Genomic DNA, 18615 nt, shown 5'->3' with positions numbered 1-18615 from the left:
CTTGCTCCTTGGCTCTCTGCCTGTCAAGCAAGCAAGTGGGAGCAAAGAGGAGAAAAAGCTAGAGCTAGATGGGAAGCTAGAGCAGCTAGTGACAATGGGGGTGAGAAGGGAGGGGGCCCATTGAAGGGGTGTTGCCGAAGGGCCCTCAAAATCCTGGAGCTGCCACTGTGTGGCACACCTGGACAAGAGCAGGAGGGCCGAAGGGTGCAATCCTGCCTGCCTCTCCTGTGCCGGCCCATTAGTCTAGAGGCGAAACTTCCCCCAGGCACGAAAGTAGCCTACATATCGTGCACATGAAGTGAGGCGGCGCTACCTCAGTTTATCCCAGCTTGGCGCCCTTGGGATGGTTTTGGACTACAACTCCCATCAGCCCTGACCGTTACACATGCTGGCTGGGGATTATGGGGTATTGTAGTCCCCAACATCTGCAGGGCATCAGGTTGGGGAAAGGCTGCACTTTGCACTTGGATTGTTGTGGTAGGTTTGACCACTTCTGGGCTAAAGTGTTTGCTAGTGCTGCCTAGTGGCGAACCAAAGTAACGACACCTTTTCTCCTCCTCCTCCTCCCTACCAGACCCTGTTTTCCTCCAGGCTCACGTCATTCCAGACAGCTCCGACCACAACGATGACAAGCTCTACTTCTTTTTCCGTGAGAAAGCGCTTGAGGGTGCCGTGGGGCCTGCTGTGCTCGCTCGGGTGGGACGGGTTTGCCTGGTGAGCGACGCTTAGAGTGGCCTCCACACCATCAGGTCTTTTGCTTGAGGCGTGGGGCAGCAGGCTGAGAAAGATGGAGAGGCTGGGGCTGCCGCCTAAGAGAGTGTGAGTGTGTGTGTGTGTGTGTGTGTGTGTGTGTGTGTGTGTGTGTGTGTGGTGTTTTGCTGGTGATGGCTGTAAGTTTTCCTTCTGCGTTTTGCTGCAGCGCTGTCATTGCGCTTGGAGATCCTAAAAAGGGTCCAATTTGTGTGTTAGATTGAAGGGTCAGAAAGTGAGTTCAGAGGTGGTTATATCGGATGCTGGTATTGGGCACAAACAGCCGGGGCAGGCCTGTGGCCTTGCTCGTAAATCTTCTAGAGGCACCTGGCTGGCCTCTGACCAGCAGGGCTCTTCTTACAGCTGCATCACTTCTTCAAACGGCAAAATCAGCTGGCAAGTGCAAACAGAATTGTTGCCAAAACGAAACCACTGAGAAACAAGACGGAGGCACCCCAAGGTTTGCAGAAGTGCCAAAAAAATCTTTAGGGGGGAACAATCTCAGAGTCAAACGCTACAGCCCAATGATGACTGAGCGTGCTCAGAGACTACAGAATGCAGCGAGTCGATTGAGTGAAAGACGGGGAATGGAATAGATAATCCTGGGACAGGGTGTATGGTTGGCTGGAACCCTGAACGTGAGCATGCCACACTTCAACGCTGATGTCGTCCTTCTCTGATCCACATAGCAGGCTCCCTCCTCTGCCTGCATTCCCACAGTCACACAGAAATGCAAACACACAAGCAGCCAGTGTGGCGTAGTGGCTAGAGTGTCTGACTGGGAGTCGGGAGATCTGGGTTCTAGTCTCCACTCGGCCAAGGAAACCCACTGGGTGGCTTTGGGCCAGTCACAGGCTCTCCACCCAACCTACCTCACAGGGTTGTTGTTGTGAGGATAAAATGGAGAGGAGGAGGATTATGTACACCGCCTTGGGTTCCTTAACAAGAAAAAAGGCGGGATATAAATGCAATAATAATAATAAAATAATAATAAATAAGCAACCACACTGCTCTCACACCTGCTGTGGGACAGCTCTATGCTCCAGTGTACATTTGGCTCAAGTACGTACCATATGTGTAACCACTCTGCTCATCATGGTGCCCAGGTGTCGGATACGATCCCTTGGGAAGTTCTTTTGCAAAAGCCCCATTGACATGAATCAAACTTGGAACAAGAAACCCAAAGTTCCTTCCCTTTTATCGTAGCGTTTGCAGGAGAATGTTCAGGTAGATTGTGCCGTATAAATACTTTAAACATGGGAAAGCCTGGCCATTGCAACCTTGTCATAAGGCAGCAACCAGTGTATTCTGAGCAATGGGGTGGAAATTAGGAGTACAGAGTGTTGTACAGGTCTGAAATACTCTCAGACATGAAGTGCAGGAATCTAGATCTCCAGATGTTTTGGACTTCAACTACCTTCTGCCCTCTGGCATACTTAGCCTAATTATTTATCTACAGTAGCCTTGGCTTGGTAGAACATAATTAAGGAAGCCTGCAAAGATTGCATCAAATTCTTGAGGCTGTCCCTTTAGTCATTTCTGAGAAGAGAGTGAGTAGATCTCTTCGGGGACCCCGTTGTCTTCCTTGCAAAGTCTATTCCAAAACAGACTTGGAATAGAGAATTTTATCACACTCCATCATTGAATTAAAGCCCCGTGTTGCTCATAAGTCAGGTGTCCAGATCAGACCCAAGTCCTAGGGGTTTTATTTTGCTTCCTCTGCTCCTCTCTGCAATTCCAAATCTAAAACGGTCCTGCAATTCCCCCACCCTCCCCACATATTTTCACTGCATGTGACATTTGCTGCTCTCTGCTCACTTATTGATGTTAGGCAAAACACAAACACAAACACTGCATAAAAACAAATGTTTCCTCCATCTCGCAGCTCAGGGATGGCTGCATCTCTCCGTTCTTAGGATATGTGTCTATATGTGTGTGGGGAGTTGATGGATCTTTGTCCTAAGTGGAGTACCTTGATCTTTTTCAGAATGACGATGGAGGCCAGCGCTCTTTGGTGAACAAGTGGACGACATTCCTCAAAGCCCGCCTTGTTTGCTCCGTGATTGGAGAGGATGGCGTGGAGACATTCTTTGACGAGCTGCGTGAGCCCCGGTTTTGGGGAAGGGTTTGTTTTGGGAGGGCAGGAATGGATTATTTATTGCATTTATATACCGCCCCATAGCCGAAGCTCTCTGGGCGGTTTACAAAGATTAAAAAACTGGACATTAAGAAGGCCCTCTTCCTTGTTGCCATCCTCCAAGCTTCCCTTGGAGTAGGCACTCGGAGGAGGATGTTAAATGTTGAGTGTAGTGTACGGGTAGGTTCATGTCGGGAGAGGCGTTCCATCAGGTATTGTGGTCCCAAGCCGTGTAAGGCTTTATAGGTTAAAACCAGCACCTTGAATTGGGCTCGGAAACATACAGGCAGCCAATGCAAGCAGGCCAGAATCGGTCTTATATGTTCAAACCTTCTGGTTCTTGTTACCAATCTGGCCACTGCATTTTGCACAAGCTGTAGCTAGTTTAAGGATTTCATGATCGGGTTTCAGATTTGTACCCTTGGGGCTTAGTGAGTGAGCCCCAGATTTGTAAACTGGGCTTAGCAAGTAAGATTGGTGGTGATGAGTTAGGAGATGGGAGCCAGAATTCTGTCCCAGGCTCTGGATTTTTTTTTAGCTTGAACGACTTTAGAGCTGGGTCAGAGGACAGCCGTTGAAAATAGAGTGTTTCCTCCCACGTTGATCCATTATGGCCATTCCCCCCCAAAAAATACTTTGTCAAGATGCTTTTTATTCTAAACGAGAGAGTGCCGAGTTTGAATTAATCAACAGGTTTAATTCTGTCACCAGAGGCATGAATCAGGATAATGGTTTTTTATCACAGTACATGTGTTAATTGGTTTATTTAGTGTCAGAAAGTTTGCGTTACCAGCAACAACTGCGCTGTGAATTATTATTATTATTTATTTATATAGCACCATCAATGTACATGGTGCTGTTAATTACTTATTAATTACTGTTAATAAGGTGATCGTCGTTTCTTTGCATTTCAGTTTCTTCTGCCCTCACTGTTTTACAGTTCTTCCTTCCGTCCCCCATCATATGTACTGTATATAAATACTCCATACATCTGATGAAGTATGCTATAGTCCACGAAAGCTTATGCCAGAGTAAATTTGCTAATCTTTAAGGTGCTGCAAAACTCTATGTTGTTTCTGCTGCAATAAATTAACAGCTACCCTCTGGGAATTTATTCTAAGTGGTGCAGGATCCCATCCCAATGTAGTCCAATGGCAATTTTAATGGATGATACTTTTGTGTTTGGCCATTTGTGGTTGGTCCCTAAATCCACTGTGTCCAATGGCCATCTGGAAGGAGCCAGAGTACTCACCATCACTTGTTTCGGTTTGTCCCTTTAAAACAAGGTGTTGGAAGCCATTGGGTTAGCTGGCTGACTAGATAGGGATGGCTGTGTGCAGCCAAAACGCACCCCTCTCTCTCAAGTTCCTCGGTCTTTTTGCCCTCTTTCCCCAGGCGATGTTTTCCTACTGCCGACTCAGGATGAGAAGCATCCGCTGCTCTACGGGGTGTTCTCCACGCTGGGGTGAGTGAGGGCCCCATGTTAGGGGCGGTCAGATTTTGGTGGCCAGGCAACTTAGCCTGTGCAGCGGGCCACAGACCTAACGTCCTGTGTCTCTGTGTCTCTTCCCAAGGTCAGTGTTCCGTGGCTCTGCAGTCTGTGTTTACTCCATGGCTGACATCCGCACAGTCTTCAACGGGCCCTTTGCACATAAGGAGGGGCACAACTACCAGTGGGGCCCGTACACGGGACGGGTGCCCTACCCTCGCCCGGGAGCTGTGAGTCACCGATGTCTCTCACTCCGCTGATGCTCCAGTCCCCTTATGCCTATATCTCATTTCCTGACCCCTCTCGTTGCGTTTCCTTAATTCCATGAGATTCTTCCTTACGTTAACTTCCCTTCCTTGGTTTACAGTTTAATTGTGCATCTCCTTTGCGTTCTGGGTGAAGCAGATAAGTAAAGGAAGTCAAGAGCCCTGATCTTTCCCCCAGTTTCTAACTCGGCTGCTTCTCTCTCTCTCTTTTCAGTGTCCAGGAGGAACCTTCACCCCTGGGCTTCGATCCACGCGTGAGTTTTCTGATGAGCTGGTGACCTTTGTGCGCGCTCACCCTTTGATGTACAACGCCGTTTACCCACTGCAGCGCCGCCCCCTGCTGGTGAGGACCAACATGCCCTACAGCTTCACCACCTTGGCTGTTGACTTGGTGGATGCTGTGGACGGGCGCTACGAGGTGCTCTTTCTCGGCACAGGTACGCCTGGGAACGTGGGTTTGACATTTCAGCTCCGCAAGGGCTCTAGTTAAGGATCTGGTGCTGGTGTGCACAACTTCTGTCACGCTTCAGCTTCTAGTCCCATTAGGCAAAATGTTGTGAAACAGATTCAAGCTACCCTCTGACCTTAGCTGGGATTGATCTGGCCACCACAAAAAATGTTCACAGGTGCCTCAAGTATGTAGTAAACACCACTGAATTCCCACCTGTGACTTGTTATTTTCCTTAACGGGGGAGGAAGCAGGAGGTTCTCCAGAGCTTGCTCAGTACCATATTAGGAACAGAGGGGGCTGCTTAATGCTGAGTCAAACCGCTGGTCCATCTAGTTCAGTACCTTTGACGCTGTCTGGCCGTAGCTCTCCAGGATTTCAGGCAGAAGTTCTTCCAGCCCTACCTGGAGATATCAGGGATTGAACCTGAGGCCTTTTTACATGCAAAGCACAGGCTCTATTGCCCTTCTCCAAATATTTCTCACTAAAGTAATTGACTCTGTCCAGGGCAGTATGTACTTCTGCACCTGGGCATTCCCAATTCGTGCTTTACCAGCTTGGTGCCCTCCAGATGTTTTAGACTTCAATTCCCATCTGCCATAGCCAGCATGACTGACAGTCAGGAGTGCTTGGAGTTGTAGTCAAAAACAACTGGAGGGCACCAGGTTCGGGAAGGCTGCCCCAGTTCGTTGCCAAGAAGAGTCAAGCTGTTTGGCCCAAATGCATGATGCTAATGGAGCATTCTTGACCTTCCGACATACTTTATTCAGCTTCTGCTGCTAGCAGGGATGAGGTGGGGTGGTGGTGGGTGAAGAGCTATGCAGAGCTTTAATCTGTAAGGACTGGGGGGGGGGGTCTTTTGAAATTTCACCAAGCCTTGTCATTGCGTGTTTTCAAGCTTATTTCTACTGTTTTAAAAGAAAGGGAAGGGAGGGAGAGAGAGAGAAAGAGCATGAAGAACATAAGAAGAGCCTGATGCTGGATCAGACCAAGGGCCCATCTAGGCCAACACTGTGTTCGTACAGTGGCCAACTAGCTGTCGACCAGAGACCCACAAGCTGGACATGGGTGCAACAGCACCCTCCCATCCATGTTCCCCAGCAACTGGTGTACACAGGCTTACTGACCTCAGATACTTGAGGTCCTAATTTAGGGCAGCCCAAAATGTTTTGAAGCCCGAAAGTGAGAGTAGCACACCTCATTTCTATAATTCATCTCTTTTGCCTAAAATCACGAGGTATTATACAAACCTAAAAACAGGCTTTGCCCACAGCTTTACAGTCTATGACAGGGGTGGAGAACCTGAAGGCCTCCAGGTGTTGTTGGACTCCAACTCCCATCCTCCCCACCAAGCATAGCCAATAGTTAAGAAATTATGGGAATTGTAGCCCAACAGCATCTGGAGAGCCATAGGTTCCCCAGCTCTGGCCTATGAATTACTATGGGGCCCATTCCACCAGGCAATTCTCCCTTGGACATTACAGTGAAATTAATGGAAACTTTGCAAGAGCACAGCTCTCTTTTTAAAGCTTTCCCGTAGATTATGGCCATGAGAGGTGGGGGTGGGGTGAGGTCGTATCTGTCTGCCTCCCACTCTGCCATCTATAAAAATCTGCAACCCGAAGACAATTGACTCACCTTCCTGCATGGCAGAAGCACCTCTTCTTAATTCTGGATGAGACACCCAATGTTTTGGTTGCTCAGTATAGCTGCCGATGCCCAGAATGCATGAAGCCCTGGCAGTCACTTTGCCCACATTGGAACCAAGGAGTTCCATTGGTTGGTTGCTACCACCCCGCCAGTTACACTGTGCGGGTTCTGGGGCACATGGGGTTTCTGCCACTGTAGACTAAAGCACATCCAAGAAGCGGTGCCCAGAGATCATTCCCCAAATGAATGGGGATTATGCTTGTGGTCATTACCTCGAGAGCCCCAGTCTGAGCGTTATGTATTACTATTGTATATAGTACCTTCATTCAACCAAATGGTTCCCAAGATGGTTTACAAGAAGAAACAAGCACACATACACACACAAAATCAACTTCCGTACAAGATCAAACAAAAGCAAACAATAAAGCCAGAGCAGATTGAACCATTGCAACTCAAAACTTCAAAAACCTGGGAGAATACGAAGGGTGTTGCCTGGCACCAAGAGAGGAATATATGTGCCAGTCAAGCCTTTCTGGAGGAGGGAATGCCATAGATTAGCAGCCACCACCAAAAAGGCCCTCTCTCCCATTGCCACCTCCCTCATCTCGGACTCACTTAATGTTCTCAACGGCCAGACAGCTTGATGAGGAAACAGGCCTATCTTCAGGACCAACTCTTAAATGTTGGAGTAATATGGCCTTCAGTGTGGGGGGGGGGGGAGGGATTTTTGGTTGACTCCTGGTTCTTCTTCCTCCAGACCAGGGCACAGTGCAGAAGGTGATAGTGCTGCCGAAGGAACATGGCATCTTGGAAGAACTGACCCTGGAGGAAGTCGAGGTCTTCCGGGTGAGTGAACAGACGACCCAGCCTTGTCTCCCTGTTGTTACTGCCCTAACCCCTTCTATCTCTGCCCTTCTCAAGTTTTCCTTCCCCTTTTTGCCCTGCAGGCTCCAGCTCCAGTGAAGACCCTCTGGATCTCCTCTAAACGGGTAGGTGGTTGCCTGTCGGGGTACGTGTTGCCAAGGAGTGAAGTAAGGCCATGAGCACTTTGTGTCACTGCCCTGACGGGAGTTCACGAGGGCAGAGAACCAGGGCCCTTTGGTTCTGCTCACAGAAGGCAAAAGGGTCAGGGGACCCCAGATGCGTAGAGAGAGCCTGTTGGATTCCATTCAGTCTTCAATCCCTTTGTAGCAACAGCTGTACGTCTCCTCGGATGTGGGTGTTTCCCAGCTGAGCCTGCACAGATGCCGTGAGTACGGGGAAGCCTGTTCTGACTGCTGCCTGGCCCGGGACCCCTATTGCGCTTGGGATGGGCAACGTTGCACCCGCTATAGCCACACAGCGAAAAGGTACGTCTGTGAGAGCGCTCATGCACCATCCAGAATTGGGGAGGGCGCTTCCACCGAGACAGCCAGAAGTGCCACTGTCGAGGGGTGGGAGGAGCGAAGGGGACAATTAAGAACGTAAGAAGAGCCCTGCTGGATCAGACCAAAGGCCTGTCTAGTCCAGTATCCTGTTGCACAGTGGCCAACCAGATGCCCCAAAGGGAAGCCCACAATCACGAGGGCAATAGCCCACTCGGCTTGGTCTTTTTAGAAAACATTTCGTGGCCGCCTTTCAGGGCAGAAGTCAGCTTTCAAGGCAGCTTACAGCAATAAGATACATAAAAACAGTCAAAATATTAAAAAGTATTGAAGTGATAAAACGTTAAAAGCTCTTGTCCCCCAGTGGCTGGTATTCAGAGGCATTGCTGACTCTGCTAGTGGAGATAATATGTCACTACCACGACTAGTAGCCGTTGTACCTTGTAGTCGCAAATTCCATAGTTTAACTCCGTACTGTGTGTGGAAGTATTTCCTTTTGTCTGCCCATTCCATCTAGCCCTGTTCCTAGGAGGATTTTTTTTACTGAGTTCAAGCCAGTGAGACGAAGCGTGTGGAAGGAGCAGTCCTAGCTCGCTGCCTGGATGTTGCTACCTGCTCCACTCTCAGATGGGTCTGGGAGGTGGCTGCTTCCAAGGAGAGTTTTCTCTTGGCCCTGCTGCTGCCGCTACCGCTGAGACAATACTGTCCTCCTGGATATCAGGGAGAGGGAGTGAGGGGATCAATTGGCTTGTCCTAGGATGGAAGATCTACCCATCAAACCTGCCTCTGCAGAGACTGAAAACAAGTTTGTTCCAACATGTTTATAAACTGCCTTGGGCAGGATCTACACTACTGCTTATAACAGTTGATAATGGCTATGACAACTGTTCAGGCCCAGGACACATTACATACACAGTTTTCATACCGTTTTAAAAGTGTTATATCCTGCTTGGTGTAGATTGGCTGGAGATCTAAATTGTTGGATGGTGTAAATCTGTTAAAACTGATCAATAATGAAATGGGTACAGGCTATTTATTATGGTGGTTGCTTGGCATTCCTTTAAAATATGCCCTCAGTTGCTCAAAGCCAAGTGGGAGAAGGATCCTAGGATGGGAAAGGGAGTTAATTTGATTTCTTGCCTCCCATCCAGGAGGAGCCGCCGTCAGGACATCAAACATGGGGACCCCCTGAGGCAGTGCCGGGGATTTAATGCCAAGGGTAAGTGTTTCCAGCGCAGTCCCAAGGAGAGTCCCCAGTGTCTACTTGCTAACGAATGGGCGTGTTTTCCTTATGAACGCTGAAATGATCTGGCAGCCTCAGAAGGACAGCCTGGGATGGGAAGTATCCCTCCCTTGGGGATCAAAAGGCAGAGGATAAATTTGTTTATTCCACTGTGAGAGGAAAGGTTATCCCAGCTCCCCAGACCAGGACGTGCCTGGTCAGCACTCTTTGGGTGGGTGGGGGGGGAACTGCGTCACTGTTTCTGCAAGGAAGGTAGTGTAATAAAAGTTGAAGGAAAACCTTCCTGAGGTTTGGCTGCTGCAACTCCCAGCCTCATAAAAGCTGACTTTGTTGCTGAATGAAGAGGGAAGGCTAGAGAGCTCAGTTGTAGAGTGCTTGATCTGCAATCAGAAGATCCCAGGTTGAAGCCCCAAGCGTCTCCAGTTAAAAAAAAGGATCTCAGGCAGCAGGTACCTGAGACCCCAGAGAGTTGCTGCCAGTCACAGTAGACAATACTGAGCTAAGTGGACAAATAAGTCTGACCTGGTAAAAGGCAGTTCCCTATGTCCCTAAGGGTAATTTATCCCAAAATAGAAGGAGGGGGGCAGAATTGCATTGGAATGGGGATTTATAAAACAGTCATTATTTCCCTGTGTTGCTTTAAGAGGAGGGGACGGCATTTAATTGACAACGTGAGGGTTTGTTAGAGCAGGTGTGATGGGAGTCGGGATCTGTTATGGAAGGGAGAGGGCAGGGCTTAGTGGGTAAGAAAGAGGGGCGAGGGAATAATGCCAAGAGCCTGGGCCGGTTCCACAGGGAACGGTGGCATGTAGTGGCTTGCACAAGTAATGGGATCCCATGGATTGGAAATGTTTGTGCTGATTTGTTCTGACAGTGATGCAATTGGTATGAACTCCTATAACTGAAGAGTAATTCTTGCCCACGGAAGCAGAAAATAAATTCCTCTGTAGGTTATTTACATCATCAACAAAAAGCATGACTGTTTTTGAAGGGCTGTGGTCTTCCGTTCCGAAAAGATTCTGGATGCTAACCTATTCGTGCTTACCTGAGTGTAAGTCCCATTGAAGTCAATGGGATTTACATGTTCTGAGTAGACATGTATAGGATTGCACTATAAAACTCCAAGGTAGTCTTGTTCTCCGTAACATATTAAGAGGTGCTCCTAACTTGCGTTTTTGTTTCATCCTTTTGGTGAGAAAGGTGAATGGTGGAGGAACCTTTCATGGCCTGTATTTAATTACTGATTTAAAGTCATAGGCTCAGTTTCTTGGTTTAAGAATCTGCCCTGTGAACCTGCAACAGGAACTGAGTAAAGGCCCTCCTGGAGTGGCCGACAGATCTTGTCCTTGAGGCTACAAAAATAGTCGAGAGACCCATCAACGTGAGTGCCCTGGGGGTTTAGAACAAAGGTCCAGCTAAATCGGGCGTCCGGTTTCCTGCAGTTGCCAGTCAGATGCCTCTGGCAAGCCCGCAAGCAAGGCATGAAGCCAGGACTTCGCCCAGAGCAGCTGGCATGCATCCTGTGATCATGGATGTTCTTTATAGCCATGGTGGCTGATAGCCATTCATAAATAGACCTACTCTCCACTGCTCTGCTGAATCCTCTGTTAAAGCCATTTAAGCCTAGGGCTATTGACGCCCAACTTGAGGCAGCAAATTCTGTAAGTTAACTTTGTATTGTGCTTGATTTTAATGTACCTGCCCTTTAAATTCATCTGGTGGCACTGAATCCCAGAGAGGAAGAAAAGCTCTCCATCCACAGCATTCATAATTTTACAAACCTCTTTTATGCCCCTCTTTGTTGTCTTTTCTAAACTTGAGGAAGTCCCAAACACGTTAGCAGCCTTGCCCAGCTTGGCGCCCTCCAGATGTGTTGGATTGCAACTCCCATCATTTCCAGTCAGCATGGCCAATCGCTGGCAGTTTCAGTCCAACACATCTGTAGGGGACCAAGTTGGGAAAACCTGCATTAGCCTTTTCTCATAGAGGAAGTTGGGCTGCTCCTTTCTGCAACTTTCTTATGTGTAGGATACCCTTTTTGAGTCAGGGCAACTAGGACAGTTGGGAAAAGTGCAGAAAAGGGCATCCAAAATGTGCAAGGGCCTGGAGCAATTCCCTACAAGGAAAAGTTATGTCTCAGACTGCTTAGCTTGGAAAACCAGTGGGTGTGGGGAGACATGACAGGTGTACAAACTGTGCATGAAGTGGAGAAAGTGGATAGGGAGTTTTACTTCCTCTCTGATGATACTAGAACCTGGGAGTCATCCCATGAAGATGGAAGGTGTGAGATTTGGGACAATTGAAAGGAAGTATGTCTTCACAGAGCACATACTGAAATTATGGAATTTGCTACTGCAAGAAGTAGCGATGGCCACCAACTTGGACGGCTTTAAAGGGGGATCAGAGAAATTCATGGAGGATAACATTATCAATGGCTATAGGCTACCTCCAGTATCAGTGGCAGTATGCGCATGGGGAACATGAGCGGGAGGGTTCTTTTGCATGCATGTCCTACTTGTAAGGCTCCCGAGAGGTATCAGGTCGGCCCCAGTGGGAGCAGAAGCCTGGACTAGATGGACTCTTGGTCTGCTCTGATAGGGCTCTTCATATGTTCTTAGTGACCTCGTTGCTTCTTAGGTGTGATGCCTTTGTGCTTCCAGACAAATCATCTTAAGGGCCTGGTGGGTCATCAGGCTTTGTGGAAGCAGATCTCGTTCTATCAGCAAGGTCCACTATTCAACACAAAAATATCCTGTACACATTGCGCTGGGGATTTCAGCAGTCATGCATCGTAATTGCAGAGGTTTGAACAGCTGTACCTGTCAAAATGCTGTCTTCAGCACAACTGCTAAAGGGCCAGGAGCCCACTGTTGAAAAGGTGGCAGGGTCATTAGATATTACTAATCTAGCCTTTGCCTTATGCTGAAAGAAGGCTTGTGAAATGCTTTCCTACTCTTATTCAGTTAAAGCTTCTCTATGTATGAATTTAAATCTAGTTCTAAGAAGTTTGGAAGGATTTCTAATTTTTACAGCAGAAGCAAGTGAAACTAACTTCTACTCCTATGTACCACATTGTTTGTGAACATAATGGACATTTCTGAAGAGCAACCTAATTTAGACCCAGCAGGGTAGAATAGAGATAGCAATAAAGACAGACTTATCAGAAAGGTTTATTACAAGACCATCTTGCCAGTTGAATAGCAAATTATTTACCGTGCAATCCTGTCCATGTCTTCTCAGACCATGATGTGGTTCACACGTAACAGTGGCAAATCATGGGTTAATTAGCCCACAATTTTCTGGGGTTGTGTACCACCCCCATTTTGAATACGCAACTGTCGATCAGCCCGATCAGAGCTTATTTTGTGACATATGAACCCAGCCACTGTGGGTTAATCATGGGTTAGGTTGCATATTCAAAATGGTAGCATGATTTGACACTATTACATATGAATGGGGCCCTTGTCTTGTTCCCAGGTCAGTGGGTCTAGGATCGTAGGATCTTAATTCTTATTCATGCCAATTTCTGGCCAGGAATCTTGCAATTGTTTAATTTTCAAAGGGGTCTGTCTTTGAACTGAAACATATTGATTTGGTGGAAGACTGTAGGATGCAAAGATTTTTCTGATTCCTGCCTTGGTGTTAGTCATTATTTTTGTGTCCTTGTTTTTTGTAGACAAGAAACTATGTTCCAGTCATGTCACAATAGTCATGGCCCTCTTGTAGAATGAGATTTGTTTTACCTCTGTGCTGGTTCCCAGGGATTTAGCTATGACATCAGCAATGGTGAGGATGTGTTAGTAAAAATTGGTAACTTTGTAGCTGACAGCTAAAAAGATTAGGGGAAGTGCCCTGAGATCCCAATGATACAGGGCGGGATGCAAATGTTTTAATAAATAAATAAATAGCTCCATTTAATTTAAGCTGCTTTGCACTTTCACTGGACAATTATTTCCTTTTCACCATCCTATTCGTGTCGGCATAGCCCCCTCTGACAAGTCTCATAAGTGGCAAAAAACCTGGCAATTAGCAAGATTGGGCCAGCCCATTTAAGGCAAAGTTGGAGAACCTCTGGCCTGCAGGAATCCCTCATCCAGCTCACCAGCTTCACTTCCAGGCCCTGCCCATGCTCAGCACTAGAGAAAGGCAGTCTTTGTCTAGCACTGAGAAGGAAAACCCCGTTCTTACCTCTCTGGTCACTGATGGAAAAGCAGACTGGGGTTTCCCTGCTCTGTGCTAAAGGAAGGCAGCCTCTTTCTTCATGCACAGAGGCATTAATTTGGCTGTGGTAAGTTCCTCTAGTTCTCCTGCTTTGTGGTGTAGTATCATTGGCAATTTTTGTCACACCCACACACACATCCAAAGACTAGTGAAGTTAGATGGAGGGAGACAGGCTTGTTTGAGGACACAGGAGATCCAGGACTCAAAGTGTAAGTTTTAAAGGAAAGCATGAGGAATAGAAACAGGCATCTTTTCTCTCAGTTGCATGTCTCATATTTGTTGACACTGGGAATTCCATCCTCTCATCTTTGGCCTCTGATAGGCATGCATCAAACTGGTTTATTTATTTATTTAGGCTATTGGAAGAAAAAATCAGAGTTGAAGCTGAGGATAAGTGTGCCCGAAAGCAACAGTTTTCTGAACAGATATTGTAGACCACTTTTTTACAGCAGCACAGAATGAGACATTTGTGAGAGCTGATGGATGCGCAACAGCTAGGTAGATTCAAGTGGCTGTGCCCAACTACTGAAAGAACTATTGGAGAATTGCAGAATTACAGTTCCTAAAAATTCATATTGGCTGCAATGCCAGTGACCGGGATAATGAATACAGATTGGAAGGTTTTACACAGGCTTCGTTTCTGCTAGTATCCTGTCATGGCATCTTTTCCTAAATATTTATAAGCAGAATAAGGCAAGCCTTTTACTTCAGTCCCAAATCCAGCACCAGCTGTTTCCCTAGTGACTGTTTTAGCTGTTCAGCCCTAGCTCATGTAGTGTGGGTTAAGCGAACAAGGTTGATCTGTGACGCATTTACTGTTTCCCAGGCAGTTTGCAGCTTAATCTCCATGGGAGGACTGATTATGGTAGGTCTAAATCAAGAGGCACAGTTGGCTTGTCTGTTTTTTCCAGGATCCTTGGACAGGTATTTTTATCTGCTGGAAACACTGACAAGAATATGAAGGCTGACTTTGTAGTTTGTATTGTTGTAGTGTTTTTAATATAGCTCATAATATGCAGTTTTAGCTTTAGGTCAGGAGTGGGAGGGGGAGGGCATTTTCATCCTGACAGCTACTGGCTGCCAGTTCCCCACCCAAGTTTTAGATAACTGAGCCTGTGCCACTCTCATCTAATTTTTTAAAAGACTGGAGTAGGAAGAGTGGTGTTGCCTTTGGGAATGTCTGGCGCAGGGTTGAGCAACTTGTGGCCCTCCAGTTTTTGTCCTAAAACTCTCATCAGTCGTAGCCAGCAGTGAGGGAATTATAGCCCAAAACATCTGGAGGGCCACACACTGCCCACGCCTGGTATACTAAGAATGACTGCTAGCTCCTTTTAGGCTGCAATGCTATACACACTTGCTGTAAGTGCCATTGAACTCAGTGAGTAGTCACGTAACAGACCATGCTATTCTACACAGTTCTAGTACTAGTAGTATCCTGTGAATAAACTCTAGCCTGTTTTGGCCTCTCATCATCTAGTATAGCTCTAGCTGTTCAGACGTGCCAAGACAGCCCTGACTGGACTCTGCCTTAAGGATTTCTGCCCAGAGCTTCGGCTATTGGACGGTATAGAAATGCAGTAAATAAATAAAATATATAAAACTCTGTAACCCCATCAACAGGCCTGGGTATGGATTCAGTCCTTTTCCTCCGAAGCCCCTTTTCCCTCTTCTGCTTCCTGGTCAAAACAGGAGAAATCCTTGGATTTTACTGCCTCTTCCCAGTAGCACCGCTTGTATTCCATTCAACATGGGATGGAGCCTAGAATAATAGGGTGAAGTGCAGGAAACTGAATTCTCCCCTGCTGCTGGATCTCGATGTTGGCAATTCCGTGCTCTAGTCTTTTCGCACACTGAAGCAAAGATAAGCTAAGGAGAATTTGGGGCCAAAAGTGAGAATTTATATGCTGATATGGCCATTTCAGCAGAGAAGTGCTGATGGCTGCTGGATTCTTGAAGTATTTCTGCAGCCACAGCTCTGGCAAAGCAAGTCTCTATGCTTCTTAAATTTACAGAGCTCAACAGAAATACTGCAGGGGCAGAGGACTCAAGGAATCCTGGGCTTGTTCTCCCAACTTATTTTTCTTTCACCACAGTAGAACAGCAATTACATGAGCAGATTCAATATGGGCTAGAAGGAGGCAGCGTATTTCTGGAGTGTGAACCACGGTCTCCTCATGCGTCCGTCAAGTGGCTTATGCAAACTCATGATTCTGACAAACGCAAGGTGGTAAGTCCCTCTTCATGACACTGCTGCTGCTATTATTATTATTATTAATTATTATTATTATTATCTGTGCACATTTAGTCTGTGGAGACAGTAAGTTATACTGAGGGGGGGGGGAAACATTGCACAGAAGATTGCTTCCTTTTTATGTAGTTAAAGAAGAAAAGAAAAGAAGTTTTCAAAAAACCAAGAAGTTTGATGGGGTTGCTGACCTGTAAACAGAAATGAAGTTATCTTAATTTTCTCACTCTCTTCCCTTCCCAGTTGCCCCGGGATCGTGTACTACTGCGAACGCCCCAGGGTGTGCTTTTAGGTCCAGTAACCCCGGCTGATGGTGGGTTCTACCAATGCATAGGCACTGAAAATCGGTTCCGCCACACGCTGCGCCGTCTTCGCTTGCACATCCTGCCACGTGCTTTGCTTGAGGGGGCCATCACCCACGAAGGACCACCTGCCCTTGGCATTTGCGAGAGTTATTGGCAGCAGCTCAACAGAGCCCAGGACACCCGCCGTGGGCGGAGTGGCCGCCAGTCCCATGCCCTGCGGGACTCTGAACAGCAGGCCAATTGGTATAGAGCCTCCCAGCACTCTCTGAACTGGACCAGCAGTAGTCCCCAGCACTCCAAAAGCAGCAGCAGCATTCGCCACCACCACCACCGCTCCAAGCCATGGACGGGCCACCGTTCCCCCCCTCGAAGCTGAGTTCAGTGGAAGGGAAAGTGGGGGGGGAGAGAGGCTTTAACCCACATTCTTTGATGCGAGAGAATGACATTCCAATGGACTCTTTGTAAGAGCTGGGGAAAACTTTTCTTTCCTTCACAAGCTGAGGGGGACAACACTGTTGTTAACAGGGTGTGTTGTGTTGTGTGTCCAGGCTAATTCCAAGGTTTTGCAGGACCAGGGCTCACTGGCTCTTTCCACAGATGTAAATATGACCAGTGCTGATTCCAGGGGCTTTGGTTTTAGAGTCTATTTTTTACGATGCTCATTTCTCCCCATCTGACCCCCATCTATCATGGTAGGAAAATGGTGGGGCTCCCTTCAACTTTAACCCCATGATTTCATTAACCCTGTGTTTCAGGAACAGAGTGAAGATAATAAAATGCCAATTTATTTTCTAAACAAAATGGAAAAAGGCCCTGCTGAATTTGTGAAAGGGAGGACAGTTCTATGCAGTGATCCTAATGTGACAGTAAACATAGCTGTAAGATCCAATCCTGCTGAATCAGTCCTACTGAGCACGGTAGAGGATAATGTCAGCAGCGTATTCTTTTAAAAGTAGTTCAAGCCAACTTGGTTTTTTTTACTACAAACAGCACAAGCATTAAACCGAACCCTTTCTTCAGCTGAAAATAAATTACACAGATCCCTCCTTGTTTTTGTCCAGGCTGTGACCAAACGAGCAAACATGGTCGACACGCACGATGCTTCACTGCGCAGAGCTACAGTTCTGTTTATGTAGCAACTGCTTGTCCAGCTGAAACTCAGCAGCAGGCTTCAGAGCTTATGCTAAGCAGGAATGAGTGCGTTTCTGTCTGTGGCAGGAAGGATACCCTCGCCTGCCTTTGTAGACCCCTGCGTCTTGGGGTGTGGGCCCAGGGGGACAGAATTGCCTGTTCCCATGTTGCTGGAGAGTTCTGCATCCTCTTCCTTTCTGGTAATTGGCTGAGAAGAGAGAAGCCCCCTGCTTGGATAGGAGCCTGGCTGTTGTGCTGTCCTCCATTCACTAGCAGAAGATGCAGAGCAAGAACCCAAGGATTCCATGCTGGGTCAGACCAAGCTCCATCTAATCGAACATCCTTTCACGTATACTAGACATGATAGGCAGCTGGAGTTGTTTTGGCACGTGGAAGTTCCATTTCGCAGTGATAACTTCGCCCTCTAGGGATTTATATAATTTTTAGAAAGCCAGTAAAGCATGGAGTTGTCACCACAGTTCATAAGAACATGGGAAGTCACCTTACACTTCGTCAGCCCATTGGGCCATCTAGCCCAAGATTGATGGCACTGACTAGAAGTGGCTCTCGGGGTTTCAGGCAAGATTAGCCCTACCAGGAGACTCCAAGGAATGAACCTGGAGGCTTTTGCATGTACCGCACGTACTCTTCTGCTGAGCTCGGGCTCAAACTAGTGGCTTCCATAAGTAAATTAAACACAGTGCGGGAAACTTTTATGAAGTTCTTCCTGGGCGTGGCTACACATTATGCGCTTCTGCCTACAGCTCATTTCTAAAATGTTACATAACACTCAAAAACACTACTGCTTCTCTCTATTATAAAAACTGCCCATTTATTTTGAATTACTCTCTGCTCCTTAGCAAGTTTTTTTTTAAGCATTTTGACATATCAAGTTACAATGCCTTGAATCACCTCTAGTTCAATGTTTGAGATGCAGAATTCTAAAAAAAGTTAAGGAAGCAAGACTTCCTCTTACAGAAACCATGCTGATTCTTCTTCAAGGCTTTTCCCAGCTAGGTTCAACTACCTTAGGCTTAATTATGTTAATAATTGTCTACCAATACACCTAGGGCAGAAAATAAACAGCTCTGAAATTTCCTTTTTTTTAAAAATGATGTTATATCAACCATCTTCTACTCCTTTCCAAATAAGAGGCCAGTTTTACTGATAAGTGCCTAAAACACTGTTTTATATCAGCGTTAAAATGTCTTGGATGAATGTCATGCAGCCCAGCTGATCTTCATTTTTAACTTCTCAATCAGTTCTGAATCTTTATCCTTGTCACCTCTATTTAACATAGCTTTCCATGTTCATTTGCCAAGTAAGGGGTCTCCAAGTTCTTCCGGAATGAAGACTGACACAATTC

General features: G+C 46.9%; 1 protein-coding gene across 4 annotated transcripts in view; it reads left to right on the top strand.

Moving 5' to 3' along the window:
- Window positions 1–17210, top strand: part of LOC134394181 (semaphorin-3F-like) — a 32080-nt gene extending 14870 nt beyond the window's left edge. For 3 of the 4 annotated variants that reach the window (XM_063119408.1, XM_063119407.1, XM_063119405.1), the window contains 11 exons: window positions 575–714; window positions 2738–2852; window positions 4283–4352; window positions 4462–4606; window positions 4857–5079; window positions 7498–7586; window positions 7688–7729; window positions 7932–8089; window positions 9256–9323; window positions 15662–15795; window positions 16057–17210. In XM_063119408.1, the coding sequence (XP_062975478.1) occupies window positions 575–714; window positions 2738–2852; window positions 4283–4352; window positions 4462–4606; window positions 4857–5079; window positions 7498–7586; window positions 7688–7729; window positions 7932–8089; window positions 9256–9323; window positions 15662–15795; window positions 16057–16494 (1622 nt within the window). In that variant the 3' untranslated portion in view covers window positions 16495–17210. The remainder of the gene's footprint in view (window positions 1–574; window positions 715–2737; window positions 2853–4282; window positions 4353–4461; window positions 4607–4856; window positions 5080–7497; window positions 7587–7687; window positions 7730–7931; window positions 8090–9255; window positions 9324–15661; window positions 15796–16056) is intronic. The other variant, XM_063119406.1, reaches the window with a different exon arrangement.
- Window positions 17211–18615: the final 1405 nt, after the last annotated feature.

This window comes from Elgaria multicarinata, chromosome 3 (genome assembly GCF_023053635.1).
Source record: "Elgaria multicarinata webbii isolate HBS135686 ecotype San Diego chromosome 3, rElgMul1.1.pri, whole genome shotgun sequence".
Classification (NCBI taxonomy): Eukaryota; Metazoa; Chordata; class Lepidosauria; order Squamata; family Anguidae; genus Elgaria; species Elgaria multicarinata.
The sequence above is the reverse complement of the archived record's forward strand: the minus strand, read 5'-3'. Positions and strand labels throughout refer to the sequence as shown.